Raw genomic sequence first — 18,331 nt, 5'->3', positions numbered from 1 at the left:
CCAGGAAGTCTTGCTGAGAGAACTGCACCCCACTAAGGAAGACTGCAGCAAGCAGGAGCTTTCCTGGCTCAAGAGGCTCTGTGGAATCTGTAAGACACATTCAGGAGAACACTCCTAGTGAGAGCTGCACCCCAGAGAGGCAGTCAAGATGCTCCAAAAAGGCAGTATGACTACTTCAGAAAGACAGGGAAGCCTAGCCTGTGTTGGGGCTTTGCCCTCTGCAGAATGGGGGGATCCTGGAGTAGTCAGCAGGGAAGGAGGCACAGCCAGAATGGGAAGGGCAAGAGCCCTGGCAGGGAGCTTAGYGCAGCCATTAGCAAGATGTGCTAGGAGCTGTGCAGAGTGCAAGACAGGCTGCCCTAGASGACTCCCAGTCCCCTTGCTGCATTGGAACTAGTGTCTGCCTTGTCACATATCCTCTTTTGGGGAGGGCTGGGGGGCAGGGAATATCACATCTCCAAGCTGGAGATGGGAGCAGGGATCAAAGGGTAAAGAACTGGAAGACAGAAGGGAAAGGGACTGTCCTGGTCCAGGAGGAAAAGGCAAGCAGAGACAGGCAAACTAGGAGAAAGAAGGCCAGTCTGGCAGAAGGAGGAAGCAGGTGTGATGACAGAAGGGAGGAGAGCAGGGGCAGGCACGGGGGAGGGATGCTTTTCTGACCAGAGGAATTCTCCTACTCCTACTGGCAGGCAGAAGCACAGAGTGAGCATCTGCCTCAAGGTAAGCACAGAAAGGAGTAAAATACTATTAAGTATAATAAGAAATGTAGTTAATCAATGAGCTCTGCAGCTGAGGATCAATGGGAGGCAGACACAGCCATTAGCTAAGAAAGCTGAGAAAGAGCCCCAGGCTCTGATGGAGTGGTCGATACTGGGTTTAACTGAGCAKCAGAGGAAGGGTCCCAAGTGGAGAGCAGAGCCAGGCTGCAGCCATGAGAGACAGGGGACCCTGCCGCACTCCTCAGGGCACCGATTTCCCCATCAGGAAGCAGAAGCAAGAGCCCAGGCAATGGCCTGGTGGAAAGCCTAGTGCCAAGCCACAGATAACACCCATGAACTCTGGAGCAAACAGGCGCAATCAGCAACAGCAGCAATATTGCGTGCATGAGAGGGACAGGACTACTGTCAACAGAGAGAAGGGAAGAGACTAGAGCATCCAGACACTTGCAAGGCTGACTTTGCTGTGGAGAGCAAAGGGCCATGGCCAAAACAGTGGCTCTTCCCTGTGGGCCAAAGGCTGCAGTGAATTTAGTGTTGATCCTTGCTGTGAGGCTTGGCCTAGGGAGGGGAATAGCTCAGCTATTGTGTGTGTGGGGGGGGGGGGGGGGGCAGGGGGTGACCCAAGAAGGTGTCACATCAGCCCCAGGTAAGCAGAGCTCCTGCTGAGTCAGGACTTGCCCAGGCCCTAACCTTGACAGAGTTGCTCCACTGCCCCCCTTGACCTGGTGTGTTTGGAGCCCGCCTGGTTGGTGCCAGTGCTCAGCTGAGTCACCACACATGGGGCCTTCCTCGGGAGAGAGCCAGAGGAGAAAAGGTCTTGATTTTCAACCCATGAGCAATTCAGTATTCAGAAAAGCAGACRGTGCCAGGCAGAGTATGGGCACAACCTTTGGGTCTTATTGGCAGCCCTGCAGCCAACTCAGTCCTGGCTCTGAGACCCTGCCACTCTCCTGCCTTGGGTGCCATCAAGCACCCAGCTATTCAAGCCATTCTGACCCCATCTGCTGAACTCCAACAAGTCCAGCTCTGTGTTGCCTTCACATATCCTCCAGTGCTGTCAGCCTCAGTCCTGGCCTCTGTTACTCCACTCCCAGGCTTCCCATGCTGTGCTGGTGCCCTATAGCCAGAACCTGACCTGACCCAAGCTAGTGGAGAGAGAAGCAGCATTGATCTCTCTGCAGGTGARTCTTTGGGGGCTAGGCACATCGCAAGTGATGTCTCAAGAGCATTAGAGCCTGGGGTTGTGCTTAAGGCAGAGTTTCTGAATGTACATGTGAAGAGGACATGAGAAAAGCTGTCCCCTGAGGTCCCTCCCAGGGGGTGGGCTCCATTCTCCCACTGGTGCTGAAATCATAGTCCTCAATCCCAGGAGGCTGCTCCTGGCCTTTGCCACAGGACACATGCTCCATCCTTACACATCACTTTAATTCTGTCTGCTGCAGGCTGTAAGACAGACATTTCTTTCACTTCCCAAGTCCAACAGGCAAAACAGGGGCAGCGACCTTGTAATCCAGGTGTGGAGGGGGCTCTCAGGGTGCTATATGACCCGCACCTTTCCAGACTCCAGTACTGACCTTGAGTAGATCCAAATGGCTCCCCCTAGCAGGACAGCTCAGCCCCCCCCTCATGTGTCCCTCCCTCCCACACATCCCTCTAGACCGAGCATGGTCGCATTCAGTGGCTCTCCCAGCAGCAGGCACAATATCTCCTAGAAGAGGCAGATGGCAAATTTCCCATCCCAGCTGATAATAGAAAATCAGGCAAACATCCAGGCGGGGAAGGACACTCCTGGCGGAGAGGTGGCTCCCAAGCACCTCCCTACCTCCTCTCCCAGCATTGGTCCGGCCTTAGCAGCCACCCCTGAAAGGAGCCGCTCGGCCACTGCCTCCCCTGCGCTGCTCCACACGGAGCCCCCAGCAACCAGCCGGGCGCTTCCCCATCCAAGCCGAAACGCCCCGGAGAGGGGACAGAGGCTGGAGCAGGTGCTGCCGCGGCGCCGACCCTGCCAGGCCCCGGCCCCCCCGGGCCGCCCCGGTCCCCCGGCACCGCCGCCGCTCCCGAGCGCGGCGGAACAGCATCATCTGGCGGCCAGGCCGCAGCACAGCCCCGCCGCGGCCCGCGGCTCCCTCCTCCGGCCCCGGGCGCACGGCAGAGCCGCCCCGCGCAACGGAGCAGCGCAACGGAGCAGCGCAACGGGCAGCCTTGCAGGGCAAGGAGCTAGTTCGGTGCGAGAGCCTGCCTCCCTGTCGTGTCTCTGTCCATGCATGCCACAAGTTACCGTGCTGGGCTCAGCGCTCAAGGGCTGCTGGGGAACACGGGCGGTCACAAGGCCCTGAAGCCCCAACGCTCCCCCACCATGCTGTGCTTCTGCTCTGTGCTAGGAAGGGAAGGTCTTCCAAGCAGGGCTCTCGCCATACTTGCACAGGTCACTGTAGTACAATTTTGAACAGAGGTGGAACAGCATCACTAATAAAGATGCAAAGCAGCATGCCACTTCCATGTGCGTAAAACCACGTCAAAACCTGCCTTTCGTTGCAGTGACTTGGAAAGGTAAGGGAATTCTGCAAGGTACGCCATGCAAGGGGATTGTGGCTCTAGCAGACTTGCCCACAGACACCACCATGCGCTTTCTTTCCACTGTCAAGTGGGACTAACTTTACAGCCAGGTCTGAGGTGACACTGAAGACCACAGCTCCTGTCTCTGCTCCATCCTGACTTGAAGGCTCTCAAAACACTCTTAATTCTGCAAGGCTAAGGTGCAAACTCCTGCCTTCAGGTACTGACTCTAGGCCCTGCCTGAGGAGCACTTCTGAACTCCTGCTGGTGGAGGAGCTCCCCCTGCAGCAACCAAAGTTTTCCTCCTTGCCTCTTTTCCAAGCTTTTCAAGCTGCTTGGCTTGAGTACCTTCCTCCCTCCATCTGCCTCAGGGACCAGGCCAAGCCTGGGGCTGCTGCTGGCTTTGGTTACACACACCACGCACTTTCACTGCTGCTCTGCTCCAGACTTTGAGGTCATTATCAGCAATTTCTTACCCTGCATCCCAATTCCTTGGCCATACTTGGGATAAAGCACCCTGAACATCCGCAGAGGAGCAGGAATTCTTCCTGGGTGGCAGGGGGTGTGAGCAGAATAGGCAACTGCTTTGCTTGGGAACAGCATCCTCCAGGAGTTTCCTTCAGTCACAYTGGCTAYGCTCCACAGGGARCCAGTCCTATCCTGCTCAGTTCCCATCAGCTCTACCCAACTTTCCCAGGTGCATGCAATCCCCAGCAGCTTCCACAAACTTCCAGCAGCTTCATCTAATTCTCAGTAGCTCCACAAACTTCCTCTTGCTGTCAGCCCAGACTTACTCAGCTTCACAGGGTTTCTCCTGGTCTGGCTCACTGGAGCAGCATTATGACTTTAACCCCGAGGACCTAGCACTGACTATTTCTGTGACATTCATGAGCTTATCAAAGCCCTTGATACTGATGCAATTATGTGGCAGGAGCCCAGAGAAGCATTGCAGATGTTTACCTCCTGTGTCTGAGCTGCAACAAACTGATGAAGGAGACAGGATTAATGCAAATGCACTTAGGAGCAAAACGGGGCATCTCCATCTCCTTTGTTCAATTCCTTTTTCACTCTCATAGTCACTTTTTCTCTCCCCTTTTTCATTCCTTCCACCTCTTTTCCAATGGGCTGTGTAGTTTTGGTGTTTTGACCATTGGGACAGCTTAACTGACCTACAGAGCAGAATTATTCTGGGCTGGACAGCAAGGCAAGCAAAAAGAAGCACACACTTGCTTTCCATCAATCCATCCTCTGCATTAGTGTCCAAAATTGCTGTTTCCAGCCTGCAGTTATTCTGCCCTGAGCCAATACTTTGATAAACACCAGGGGAGGGGGCCTTTACCTTCATGAAGTTGAGAAGACTGTAGCTAAGCCTTACTCTGGGGAAAGCAGCTACCTGCCCACCTAAAGGCCCAGGACACCCATCTTACCTCCTCTGAAGTGGTTTAGACACACCGTTGGATCTGTACCATTTTCCACTTTTTGCAGCTTCCTCCCCCTGTGCTCAGAGCAGAATAGCCTCATAGGGACCTGCAGCATGAAGGGCATTTATGAAACACCCCATAATCCCTTCCTTCCAGCTGTCAAGTTCTCACCTGCGGAGCTTTGCCCRGGCATCGCCCAGCTCATTAATCCCGTTACCAGGAAGTAGTTCAAGGTATGCCGGTAACAAATGCCTTCATACACATGTCCTGTGGAGCCAAGTGACCACTGATGTGGGACAAAGTGTGAAGTTTCTGGCTTTTAAGTACTTCAAGTAGCAGCCGTCATATTGTATCCCTGAGAATTTTGCWATTTCATTTTCCATCTAAAAAAAGAAAAAAAATGCCCAATCTCTGCCTGCCTGACCAAACTGTCCTCACCCAGAAGAGACCCCTCTCCAGCTGCTCAGATGTGCCCATGTGCATTAGAAAAGGTACTCAGCTTTCCCCACTGGAGGAGTTTAACAAGGACTGAACATTATAAATCAATGAGCCCCTGACTGAGTGCAGGGAAGCTGCATTTTCACCCAAAGGGTGTTTGACATCTCTGTTTTTGCAAGGACTGAAAACAGAGGCTTGGCCTCTCAGTGGCATATTTCAGATAAACAGGGTTGTATCGCTGGCAGATGACTGGTCTGCGCTCATGATTTTTTTATTTTATAGCACCTTAATCTGTCTTAACTGTGTTGATTGCTGCACAAATCTAAGGGGAAGAATAGTCTCAGCCCTCTCATAAGTGCCGTAAGGCATTTATGGTCACAAGGCACAGAAATTAAGAAAGTCCCAGCATGCGGCGGTGGTTAACGCAACTTCTCAGGGCAGACCTGAGGGCAGAGATAGCCTTCCAGGGCCGTGCTCAAGGATAATGCATGTCCCCTTCCTTCCCACATCCATAGCCAGCCCAGGCTGCTCTTCTGCAGCTGCTGCAACCTGCGTTCTTCATCAGGAGCAGCTGAGCACTCCCTTACCCCCAAAATGCCTTTGCAGAGACCACCTTCCCCATTAGGTGTTGGGACTAACAACTCGCCCTGTTGGAGGGAAGCTCATTGCATGCTTGCATGACTGTTTCCAAGGCCCCTGGCAGGAACAGTGGCATTATCAAGAGGCCTGTGATCCAGAGTGGGACAAGCAGGGAAACGGTGACTCCAGAGCAACCACGGACCCTCAGACATATCTGCTCTTAGAATAAGAGCCTGGAGTCCTGTTGGTGCAAGATCAGCTGCATCAGCCTTATTAACTGGAGATCAACAGTTTCTCCAGGTAGGGCGGCCAAAGGTAATGCTGTTTATCTGTGCCCAGTGCTCCTCAGATACCCAATATCTAAATGTGCTTTAAAACACTCCTATGATTAGGCATTCCTCCGAGATTAGAGCATGCTTCCTTCTCTCTGTCCTCTTCCCTCCCCAATGGAGCAGATGGACACGATAACTTATCAGGACCTTCCCATGTGCTGTTACTCAGTAATGGCATGGGGGCTTACTAATTCATCTGGGAACAACACACACAATATTTAGGACTTCTGAGCTGGATAAATGATAATATCTTTATGATGTGAGCCCTTTAAACCTTCAGTGCCTGGCAGGCCCCTCTGTTCTCACTGAAAAGGAAAGGACAATATTAGACCCTGGGGACAGCCAGCAAACCCTGATAACAAAATAGTTCCTTAAGCAAATTGGAAGTGGCAGGGTTAGTTCCCCTGCTAGCAGCTCCTCTCCCAGTGTTCAGAGCTGTCCAGACACATGGCAGCTACAGGAATGGACAGACACATCCCCCCAGCAGAACGACTGCTCTGCTCCAGCCTGGCCAAAACTAGGGTACACCGGACACACTGGTCACGAGCAGCCTCCTGCTTCCAGCCRCCCAGCAGAGAGCCCACGCAGCTCTGGCGCTTGCCTGACCACATGCCTGCTCCACCTGCAGACCATGGCCCCTGCTCCTAGCAAAGGAAGTTCAACTTGGCCTGCCAGGAAGAACACTGCAATCAGAGCAAAACTGGCCTTATGCCCTCAATTAGCAGAAGGAATGGTTGAACTGGGGCCCAGAGCAGGCTCCATCACAGCACAGCTTAGGCTCATTTTCTCTGGCTGCAAATGAAGGGCCCAACTCTGCATTCCTGACTTGTGTCAGCCATGGGGTCCCCAGTAGGACTGCTCAAATCTCTTGCAATGTCCTTGCACTATTATCCCATAACCCATGTGGGAAACACAAGCACAGAGGGAAGAGGTGACAGTGAAACATCAATGCATCCTGAGGAATCAATCCAGGCTAGAGTACTTYGGGATGCCCAGACCTACAAAGAGACTGTTGCAGGCCAGGAAGGATGAACCATGTTGTAAACACCTCAGGCTTCACATAGGCTTTGGGGGCAGCCTCCTCACCCAGGTCAGAGGAAGCCCAGCATTAGAATGAGCCAGGGATTGGGTTACAAGTGTGCTGAACACAGCACAGAAGGAGGCAGTGAAGCGAGTGGGCCCACAGATCCAGCAGTCTCTGGCATGAACGTGAAGCTCCTCTGCCCAGCTCATCCTTGGAGAAACAAGGCCAAAGAAATGACCCCACACAGGGCTGAGGAAGCTAGTGGAGACTAGCGCTTGGCAAGTGAAAGGAATGACTTGGCAACTAGAAAGCAAGGCAACTAAGGAATAAATCGGGAATCTGAGTAAAGAAGAAAATGAGCAAAGACACAAAGTTTGAGACTTCAGATTCTGGGGAACCATGTTAACCTCTGTTATATAAGTCTACAAAAGCCTTAAACTCTGTTTTGCTGAGAAATGAGTCGTCAGCAATGATAAAACCCCAGAGAAGTCATAAAAATTGTAGACATTGATAAAACGCAGCATTGATAAAATGAAGCTCAGCAGTCTGCAGAAGAGATGATGGGTCACCATACCATGGCTGTGCAACGCAGCTGACCTCAGAACCCATGGACCTGCCTGCAGCACCGATGGAGGCAATGAGGGCTCCACAGCACTGGGAGATGGGCTGAAGGGACATGGTGGCTTCAAAGCAAGGCTGAACACAGGTTCACTCTCTGGAGCTTGTCTGGGGGTCTCAGGCATGACCAGGATCCAAGGAAAGAGCCTCTTTTCCTCCCCGTGTAACTCTATGGAGCCACACTGAGGGACCTACGGCAAATCTGAACTCCTGTTTGAGCATTTGCAAGTCTGAGCACTTCTCCTGGGCTGAGGTGGCTGAACAGCCCTGGAAGGGAGGTGAATTGCTTTTTGAAGCCCTGTGGCCCCCTACTACAATCTTGTTCCTCGTGAAAGCTGTGGCAAGTGCAGCCTGCCATTTCCAGACAGCTTTCTGCTCCCTTTACTATAGCTACTGGCACTGATGGGACCCTTGGTTCCGTTACACTCCCTTTTTCTCAGCACACATTTATCCAACACTTCCTGTGTCCTTAGGAGCTTTCTCCCAGTTTGGGCACTGGAGTGTAGCAGGAGACATCATTGAGCTTGTCTCCCCTTACAGTTTTCTCTTTCAATGCTGCTCTGTCCCATCTTAGCACAGTCTGTCACCCTTTTTCTGTCCAAGACAGTAAACTCGTTCATCCTACACCAGTAGGACAAACCTTCGTTAATTTGTCTGGAACATCCTGCCAGCATTTACACCAACCATCGCACACGCTGTAGCACCTGAAGCTACCAAAGGCTTCTGCTAAACAAAGAGCAGGGCACCAAAAGCCAGGAATGTGCAAAGGATGCAGCCATGGGCTACAAGGGAGACAACATGGGGCAAAAGATGGCCACTGGCTGGGACAGCATGATGTTGTGGATGAAGCTTTTGTATGGGCTGCCTGCAGAAGGTACATTAACATTTCTTCACATTCATGAGTATTAAAATAATGCCAAATTCCACTGATGGAGGAGACAGATTTGGTGTTTGATCCTGCAGAGAATCACAGCTAATCTACTTCAGTTAGACAAAAACAATGAGGCTCATTCTGATATGAAGTTCTGGCTGAAGCCATGCACCTGATCAGCAATTGCAAGATTAGATAAGAAATGAACTTAGTTCCCTCCTGTATATATTAATACAAGCACTCTGGATGTCTGAATTCTCCCAGCTCAAGGGCAAGAAGATGTTCCCTTCTCTGGGGCTCATCTTTGCTGCCCTCTCTTTAGCAAGATGTGCCCCTCTGCAGCAAGCATCCAGCCGCAGCAAACTCCTCCTGGTGTCCTTTGACGGCTTTCGGTGGAACTATGACCAGGATGTGGACACTCCCAACCTCGACACCATGGCTGCAGAGGGAGTGAAAGCGCAGTACATGACTCCTGCCTTTATTACCATCACCAGCCCGTGCCACTTCACACTGCTTACCGGTGAGTCCCCATTGACCACGCTGCAAGCAAAAAGAGCTGAGGAAGCGGGTTGCAGAATGCCTGGAGGAGAGCAAATTTAAGGCTTATATATGAATAAAGGAAAGTAAGTCATGCAGACAACCCCATGACTGCTGTCTGGCCTCAATAGCATGTAAAGCTTTAGAATCTATGTATTTTGGAAAAAAAGTGTTAGCAACATGGCAACAGGTGCAGAAAGTGATAGAATTGAACCTGTATTTATCAAAGGTAAATAGCACCAGACTAACCTGATAGCCTCCTTTTATAAGATAAATGATTTTTTAGACAAGGGAGATGCAGTAAATCTAATCTTTCTGGACTTCAGTAACGTATTTGATATAGCGCCACAAGGGAAATCATTAGCTAAGATGGAGAAGATGAAGATTAGTCCAAAATCTCTAATGTGGGTAAGTAACTGGCTACAGGGAAGACAACAGCAGGTAATACTAAAAGGAGACTATCAGGCTAGAGGGAGGGTAACAGGGGAATTCCTGAAGAATCGATTTTGGAGCCAATCTTATTTAAGATTTTCATTAATAACCTTGTCATAAAAGAGTGGAACATGCTAATGAAATCTGCTGATGAGACAAGACGGGGAGGCATTGTCAATACAAAGGAGGACTGGGATATCTTGCAGAAGTAACTGTGCAGTTTTGAGGACTAGAATAATAAAAATGACATGAAATGTATTAGTACAAAGTGCAAGACTTTCATTTCTAACAAGAATTTCTGCTATATGCTGACCTCATCAGTTGTGAACAACAGAGGAAGAAAAATATCAGAGCAATTAGTTAAATGCAGCATCTGTGAACTCCAAATGTGATGAAAAAGGCTGAAGTAATTGCAGGATGCACCTGTATTTCCAGGAGAGAGGGGGTGCTATCATTCAGGATCATGGTGACACCATTCCCAGACTGTGGGCTGTGGGGATTCACCTACCAAAATGAGGAACAGGCATTCCCTGGGCAACATCTCACTCTCTGCTCCCAGTGACCTCGCTTTGTACCAGCACAAAGCCAGGTGAAGGAAAGAGGCAGACACAAAGGCAAAGGGATAGTCAAGAAAGGGGAAATGAGAGACAGAGAAGCACTCCACTGACTTGGAATTGACCCATTGCTCGACACATAAGCGAGTAATTCCGGAYTGGCACAGGAGACCTCCAGCCTCCAGCCGCAGCCTGTTTCACACTCACCTCGTCCATCTCTTCTGACAGGGAAATATATCGAGAATCATGGGGTGATTCACAACATGTGGTTCAACACCAGCACGGGTCAGAAGCTGCCCTATTACGGCACGCAAGGAGTGGCGAGCTGGTGGGACAACGGCAGCCTGCCCATCTGGATCACAGCTCAGAGACAGGTAAGTAGGGCAGCCTCCTCTCGGGCACAAACACCAAGACATAGACATTGCCTGCCTGCAATTGTGCAGCAAAAGCAACAGGCAAGCCATGATCTCTAGCGGCCATGAGTTAACATCCTCACTGCAAATGACAGACTAATTAGACCAGCAAAAAAATTAAATCCCCAAACACTGGCAGGAATAATTATGATCATTCTATTAAAAACAGCAAAAAATAATAGATGCATTTCAGCTTTATTAAGATATTATTAAAACAGGTTATTCATTTCCTGCTTAAAGAAACCTCGACTGGTTCTTGAAGGGGTGTAATGAGCCTAAGCTTTTAATACACTCTAAGGTACATACCTCATTTCTTCAGTCTCTTCCAGGATCTTTTGGGTGGCAGTGTAAGGGGCTGATCTCCTATTCACTGAGGATTACAGAAAGATTTTCTTAGATCTCAGTAGGCTTTGACTCTGGCTCTGAGACAGGATCTGCCCAATAAGACGCATACCTTTGTTTATCTTTACTTGCCAAATTGGCCCCATTGACTTTAGGGTGACTGCTTATATGTTTAGAGTTAAGCACACCTTAATGCTTTGATGATTAAGGGCCAGAGGATCCACGCAATATACAAATGGGTCACTATTCTAAAGTTGTATCTAGTGTTACTAACRGAATGAGAATATCAATGTACAGGAATGTTGGGAAGGGCAGTGTTTTTGATTAATCATTTTTAACTGGCAATAAGCAGGAAAACCTCACTAGAGGCAGAAGTAGACATTGGGGGGGGTTGAATGAACTAACCACATTAGTAGGTGGTTGCACTGAAAGATAGAGTGATACTGCAGAGTGAGTTCAGGTGAATTTATGCGCTGCAATGTCTTTACTAACAGGGTTTAAAGACAGGCTCCATCTATTTCCCTGGAGGAAACGCAACATATCAGGGGGAAGGAGTGAATATGAAGATGGTAGAGCCCCTTTTTTTCAACTATGGCAATGAAACCAACTGGAGACAGAACATTGACACTGCCATAGAATGGTTCACGGTGAAAAACCTAGACTTTATTGCCCTCTACTTTGGTGAGCCAGACTCAACAGGACACAAGTATGGCCCTGAATCCGCAGAGAGAAGAAACATGGTCAGCCAGGTGGACAGAACTGTTGGTTACTTACGGAAACGTATTGCAGAAAGTGGTCTAGAATCAAACCTCAACCTAATCATCACGTCTGACCATGGCATGGAGACTGTCATAAAGACCAATGAAATTCACATCCGGATGGTAGAAAACTTCACCTTCAGTGACATCCAGTTTGAACTCTTAGATTAYGGCCCAAATGGACTACTGGTGCCAAAAGAAGGAAAACTAGAGCATGTATATACAGTCCTGAAAAATGCCCACCCAAAGTTACATGTGTACAAGAAAGAAGAGTTTCCAAAGAGATTCCACTATGCCAATAATTCCCGTATCACCCCACTCTTGTTGTACGGTGATCCAGGATACGTGATCCATGGGGTAAGATGCATGTGCAGACACATCTTACTGTCTCTTTTGGATCTGCCTCTCTCTCTCTCTCTCTCTCTCTCTTTGCATATCATTCCAGTACCTACCAGGCTTTGTGCCTTCATTTTGATTAGTCTCCCTGCAAACAGATAGAAATTCCAGCTCTTCGTGACTTTCTCTGTTGTTCAGAAAACAAGGTCTCACTTCCCTTTCATTCCAGAAGTCATGGAGCAGGACTTGCATGAACACAGAATATCAGTTGCAGCATCCTCTCCTAGCTCGGCATTAAAGGAAACAGCCCAAAGTCAGGAGCAGCAGGCAGCTGCCCATTGTGAAGTTCCTCAGTCCAACAAAATTTGGATGCACTGATGTTTAGGGAGGGACCTTGCAAGATGTGCTCATTGAGAGCTGTGTCTAGGCAGCACCCTCCAGCTTTTGCAAAGTTTAACATTATTAGACTAATTACAAAAGCTAAAAGAAACCAATCAGGCTGTCAAACACTGTGGCTGCAGAACATGGTATGTGAGACCCACATGCGAGACAGCTGGAAGTATCCAGCAGTGTTTCTGTTTTGGTGACTGCTACCTCCAGGAGTCCGTGCTTTGGGGGTGCTGAGCCAGAGGCTGAGGGATTTGGGCACTCATATCCTCTCTTCCTTTCAGAGAATCAAGGTCCAGTTCAATAAGGGGGAACATGGCTTTGACAATGAGGACATGAACATGAAAACCATCTTCCGTGCTGTGGGACCAGCCTTCAAGCAAGGGCTAGTGGTAGAGCCTTTTGAAAGCGTGAATGTCTATGCTCTCCTCTGCGAGCTGCTGGGCATCACCCCGGAGCCTCATGACGGGTCCCTGGAGATCATGAAGCCCATGCTGTGTGAGTTTGCGGGCACCCACCCAGACTGCTTTAGGCACCCCAGCCCTGCTTCAGCCGCACAGCACAGGGCTCAGGGAGAGCTCTGCAGGGCTGCTGGCTCTCTCTGGCCCCAGATTTCCTTGGGGCAGGAGCCTGCTGGCTCTCTCCAGCCGCGGCTTTCCTGCGGCAGCTGCGGCGCAGGGCTGCACCAGGGCTGCACTGGGATTCCTGCAGGAACATTGACATCTAGCGGCAGCCGTGCCACCCGGCTCCAGCCTGCCTCCCCGACGCCCCTTCCAGCTCCCAGGGCCACCGAGCTGCTCTGGGGCAGCAGGCAAGACCTGCAGCACCCACCCTGGGGTCAAGCACAGCCCTCTGGGCCTCTCACCCACAGGGAACACGGCCCTGCCTAGCCYGCGTACCATCCCTGTCCTGCACACCTTTGGACTCGCTGTCCATACCATGTTCCTGTGTTACTGCCGGGGGCTGGGGCTGCTTTTATTGTAAGGAAAAGGCTAAATGTTGTGCACGCTGCTCCCTAACAGAACACAGCTCGCAGCATCCCAGCCGCAAGCATGCCTTGACTAACTCAGCAACTAGAAAGTTTTCACTTCAAAGACGTATAAAAGTCCCCCACACCAAAAGCAAAGCCTTCTCTGGCGGTTAGAGGCTTGAAACAGGAGATGCACACAAAGTGCTGCAGCCAGCACAGCATCATTGCTGGAGGGTGCAGGGAGTGCTAAGGGGGCGGGGGGGGGTGGCTGCTGGCTGTGCTCACCAAGCTGCCCGCACCCGCTCCCCTCTCTGGCAGCCGCCTGCCGGGGGGGTCCTGGCCATGCCTGGTACAAGGGGCTGCTGCTCACCTGGACAGAGGCCACGGCGCCAAGCTAATGCTGGATTCCTTTTGGCATTGCAGATTCAAGCGCCCCTTTCCTTCCTGCCAAGAAGCTGCCAGTGGTGCTGGGAATTGCTGTCATTCTGGGATTCTGGGGAGGAATATACTAACCCCCTGCTCAACAGAGGTAACTTATTGCAAGGATATCCAGAAAACTCTCTGGAAGTGCTGCCTTGTCTACAGACACGTGCCCTGTTTGTTCTCGGTCTCCTTGGGTTTTGTTAGTTTGCAAAGACCTATGAGGAGTGTCGCCCACCAGCCACTCTCCTCAGGGCTCAACAGACCCTGGTGACTGCATTTGAAGCAGAGGCACTCTGGATTTTTACTGCTCAGATCAGCATTAGCACTGCCCACAGATGCTTGTTTGGCTCTCAGGTCATTCGCTGGGCTAGAAACAAGGGTTGAACATCCCTCTATATTTCTGCCTGCCACTGTTCAGCTGTCCCTCTGCTCTCCAGCCACTGTGTGCAGATGAGGATAACTGCGAGTGTCACCTAGGAGGGGCGAATTCTTCGTTGCTTGTGGCTCTGCGTGTGACTGCAAGAGAAATAAGGATACAAGTTTGTTGCTCGCCTTCAGTGTGCATATGTGTCTGGAGATCCATCAGGAGAAATAATTCCCAGTCTCATTTCCTGGCACTTCCAATGCTGTGCACACACAGCCTATATACAAAGTCTGCATATACATGAAATAAGTAACAACACCATTATGCTTTCTTATCTTGGCAGCCTCTGAGTTCCAGGTGGCTCTACAAGAAATATGTGCAGAGATGAGGAAGGATGCATCTCAAGAAGATATCCTATCACAGTCTCAGAGAAGTGTGCAGAGACCTCACTCCAAGGCATCACCAAATTACTGATCCATTTCCCTCCAGAATTACTGAGACGCCTCTCCCAAGCTTTGGTACGTACACAGAGATGCACCACTGTGGAAGATGACACTGATTTACAGTATGACCTTCACAAAGTCATCCCACATCTGCATTACACCAACTTCCTCATCTGCGCAAGGCATAAGAACTCCGACTTGGCTTGGACCATGGACAGTTAATACATGTAGAGTATTTAAAGCAATTAAAAGCACACCTGAAGTTCTGAATGTGCCAGGGAGCCTCATTCAAATGGTGCTGGAAACTAGAATAGAGTGGACAGCCTTAGAAACTGAGATGACAGTAAGGACCACCTCACTTCTACTGGCCACTGGGTCTGGTTGGGCTGCCCAAGAGACCCTCCCTGCAGCAGCAGGGGAACTGATTCTGCTTTGGCAAACGTAGCTACCAGGTCCAAGAGCCTCAGAGGGATCCAGAAGATAATCACAGTGTTTCCAGCCTCTGCTCCTAGAGTCCTGGGTGCCATGAGCGTTGCTCTGCTTGTCAAAAAGAAACTTTCTGTCCCTTGTGGTTGTGGACAAAAATCGGAAAATATCACATGCATATCCCTGAGCTCAAAAACCACAGCGCAAAGGACAGCTGCATTACACCTTAATAGCACTCATGAGTTTTAATCCATCTTCTGATTTAGGGCTGTAGATTGTCCTCCTGGTCATTTTTTTTTGGGGGGGGGGGCATTAATTCTTGGCCTGTTTTGGAGACACACAGCAATGTGGCAGGGACTCAGTCAGGACCCACCAGCTCAAAACAAGCATGCAGACAAGTGGTTCCCAAGCCCAGGACCATGCAGAGCCTGTACCTGCTTGAGCTCTCCCCAGCCTGTCTGGTACCAAGGGCTACTTCTTCCTGCAGAGTGGCTGATGTGCCTTTTGGTAATTTCGGTGACACCTTGAATACGAAAGGCCCCCGTATGAAGCCAAACTTCTGTAGGAAGCATCCTGGGATCCCTCTGCCTCACTGAGACTTAGGAGACAGTGAGCAGGACAGGCCCTCTGGATCCAGAGCCCCGGTCCCTGCCCCTCCAGCTGGGGCATTAGTGTGGCAGCTGCCYCCGACCCCATCCCAGATGCTGATGTGCCTCTCCCCAGCCCTGTGCCTCATCTCAGGGGCTTGATAAACATCTGTTGCCATAGTGACTAGCTCTAGCTGCTTTCCCTGCATTGGTTTCACCCACTAACAAGATGAAACAAGAGACGCACACTCCACTCGGAAAAACAGGAAGAAAATGTTTGGCTTGAAACCATATTGGGGGTGGGGGTCAGGACTGCGGTGCTCAGAGTAAACAGTCCATTAGGCAAACAATGTGGAGGCTCCTAAAGGGGAGCAACATGGGCCAGTGCTGCAAACGTTGTTGAAAATAATATTAATGATAATACAGCATAGCAACTTTCCCAGTGATCTTTCTGTTGGTCTTGGGACTTTCTGCACAGGTCAGTACAACCATGCCCATTTAATGGAGAGAGAAAATGAGGTCTCTTGTGTAGCTGGTGGTACCAAGGCAGTCAGATCCTTCAGATTTCACAACGAAACTGCGAACATTGCCAGGCTCCACATGCCTCCATGTTGGGCAACCTCAATGTGTGTCAGGTAGTTGCAGTGCTACATATGCTTAATTGCACCAGTTAAAGACCAAGAAACTCGCAGTGGCTCTTCCTAGTCACGTTCCCAGAACAACACAGGCAATACAGATTTCATAGAACCAACTTCCTGATGCTAAATCTTTTTCTAACAATTGATTTTTGTCTCCGTTGTGAGTGGGAATTTAGTTTCCGACTGAACAGGCGCTTTTTCAATGAGACAGGGGCTTTGTTGCGGAAATCTCCAGTGAAGGTAGGTATCATTCTGGCTGAAGAATAGACTCTGTGATATGTTCCAAAACCCTGGTAGAAACATTTCTAGTGCCCCTGGATTCATACAGCTGCCAATATACAGGCCCTCGAGGAGCTTTTTTTTTTTTCCACTTGGAGGAAGCATAAAGAAAAAAAAAGAATGCATTGAACATTTCTTTGGTACAACCCTGCTTACAGCAAAGAAAATCCTTCAAACCTTCCATCTCTGAACACAGCAGGAACCAGGAGGACTCGTTTCCCTGGCCAGAAATATGGTCATGCTTCTGAGTCTTCGTTCCCCTTGGAGATCATCTCCCTTCTGACCTCCTCCTCTCCCCCAGCTCGCTGTTTTCTTGTAGAGATACAGAGTTCTGACAAAAGCTGCCCCGTCTTCTTAATCTGCAGTTGCTCTCCAAAAGGTGCCATTGTTTCTGCCCCAGCCTTTCCAGCCCATCCCTTGGGCGGCGGCTCGGACCCTCTGAGCCCTCCTTAAACAGCGTCCCCCGGCCGTGCCGCTGCTCGGGCTGCGGGAAGGGCGCTCACCTTTCGGGAAGCTTTCGATCACCGTCCATCAGCGGCCTCGTTAAACGCTTCCGTCTGACAAAAGGGGGCGGGGGGGGGGGACAGCTGCGGCCGGAGCTGTGCCCGCAGGCTCCGGCGGGATCCCCCGGGAGCAGGGCCCGGCACGGCTGCCCCGGGGCGCTACCGAGCGCCGGCACCGGCGCGGCTCCCCCGGTGCAATACCGAGCGCCGACGGGCGGTGGCTCCCGAGCCGTGCTCACCGCCACGACGTCCCAAACCCGCCGGGAGAGCCCCGAGCAGCTGCAGGGCAGGGAGTGGGAGCAGYTTATAATAAAACCACGTCCAGGAACATTTTTGTCGAATGTTAAACTTGCCGGTACGGTTGCCATGGCACCCAAAGTTACCGGAACCGCTCACCCTCCGACCCGACCATCAGACCTTTTTCCTGGGGTAATAAACTCCTCCTGGGTTTCAGCTTTAAAGGCCTCCATGACTTACACGGGAAGGAATTCCCTCTTCTAATGCTGCTCGGTAATAAATAAAAAGCTGAAGCTTTAAATGGAACAGAATTGGGACACTAAAGCTCGCAGCTTGCAGCTCCTGAATCCCAAGGGTGCTGACCAAGCATGAATCCAAATTTTCAGCTTTGGCTGCACCAGAACATACCGGGCAGCTCCAAGTGATGCCCTGGAGATTTGTGTCACACACCTGTTTTGATCTTCCAGCCATCCCCACCCCTCTGACAACATGTCCCCAGAATTACAGATGCTTGGAAGCTGCAGGGCGGATGGGTGAGGCAGATCCTCCCTGGGTTTGAGATGTGCAGAGCTGTGACAGTCTAAGCTGACTGGGGATCTTCCTGCCTCCACTCCCTAGCTCAGAACCAGTTTTCCAGTGCAGCCTCTCCCTTCTTGCTCAGACAGGGCTCCATAATCCAGAAGCTACTGTCAAATTTTTCATGTCCTTCCTTAAGAGACTTTTCCAGTCCTTCCCTTTGCATCTCACATATTTTACATTTTTATCACATGACATTTCAACCAAACATTTAACCAACAGACAGAACCCTGACTTGCCTTGCTAGCAAACCTGGCACTGATGTGTGCTGGTGGACGCGGTCGCTGCCTGGCGTGACAGTAGGCTCAGCTGAGATTCCTGCTCTGCCTGGGAAGCTCTGCTGCATGCTGCTTCTCCACCCGCCTTCCCATCCCCAAGTAATTCATTCCCCACCAGCCCCCCTCCCCAGGGTTGGGGGTCACACAGCAGGGAGAAGCCTGTTGTGTATTGCATCCCAATTTGCTATGCATTTCCACACCATTTGCTTCCCTTTCTTTTTCCTGCACTAGAAAGATGCTTGCTACCCAGGGGTCCAAACTGCTCTAAGATGGTAATATAACAACAAACA

The 18,331-nt window shown here is 50.6% G+C and overlaps 1 protein-coding gene across 1 annotated transcript; it reads left to right on the top strand.

Annotated features, from left to right (window-relative positions):
- The first annotated feature begins 8,804 nt into the window (after positions 1–8,804).
- ENPP7 (ectonucleotide pyrophosphatase/phosphodiesterase 7) lies at positions 8,805–13,799 on the top strand. Its single transcript, XM_026065575.1, has 5 exons — positions 8,805–9,078; positions 10,310–10,455; positions 11,331–11,951; positions 12,602–12,815; positions 13,711–13,799. Exons 1-5 carry the CDS (start codon positions 8,805–8,807, stop codon positions 13,797–13,799), a joined length of 1,344 nt encoding a protein of 447 aa, XP_025921360.1.
- Positions 13,800–18,331: the final 4,532 nt, after the last annotated feature.

The sequence above is a fragment of the Apteryx rowi genome, unplaced genomic scaffold (genome assembly GCF_003343035.1).
Source record: "Apteryx rowi isolate R43461 unplaced genomic scaffold, aptRow1 scaffold_1026, whole genome shotgun sequence".
Taxonomy (NCBI): Eukaryota; Metazoa; Chordata; class Aves; order Apterygiformes; family Apterygidae; genus Apteryx; species Apteryx rowi.
This window is presented reverse-complemented; position numbering and strand designations above follow the sequence as displayed.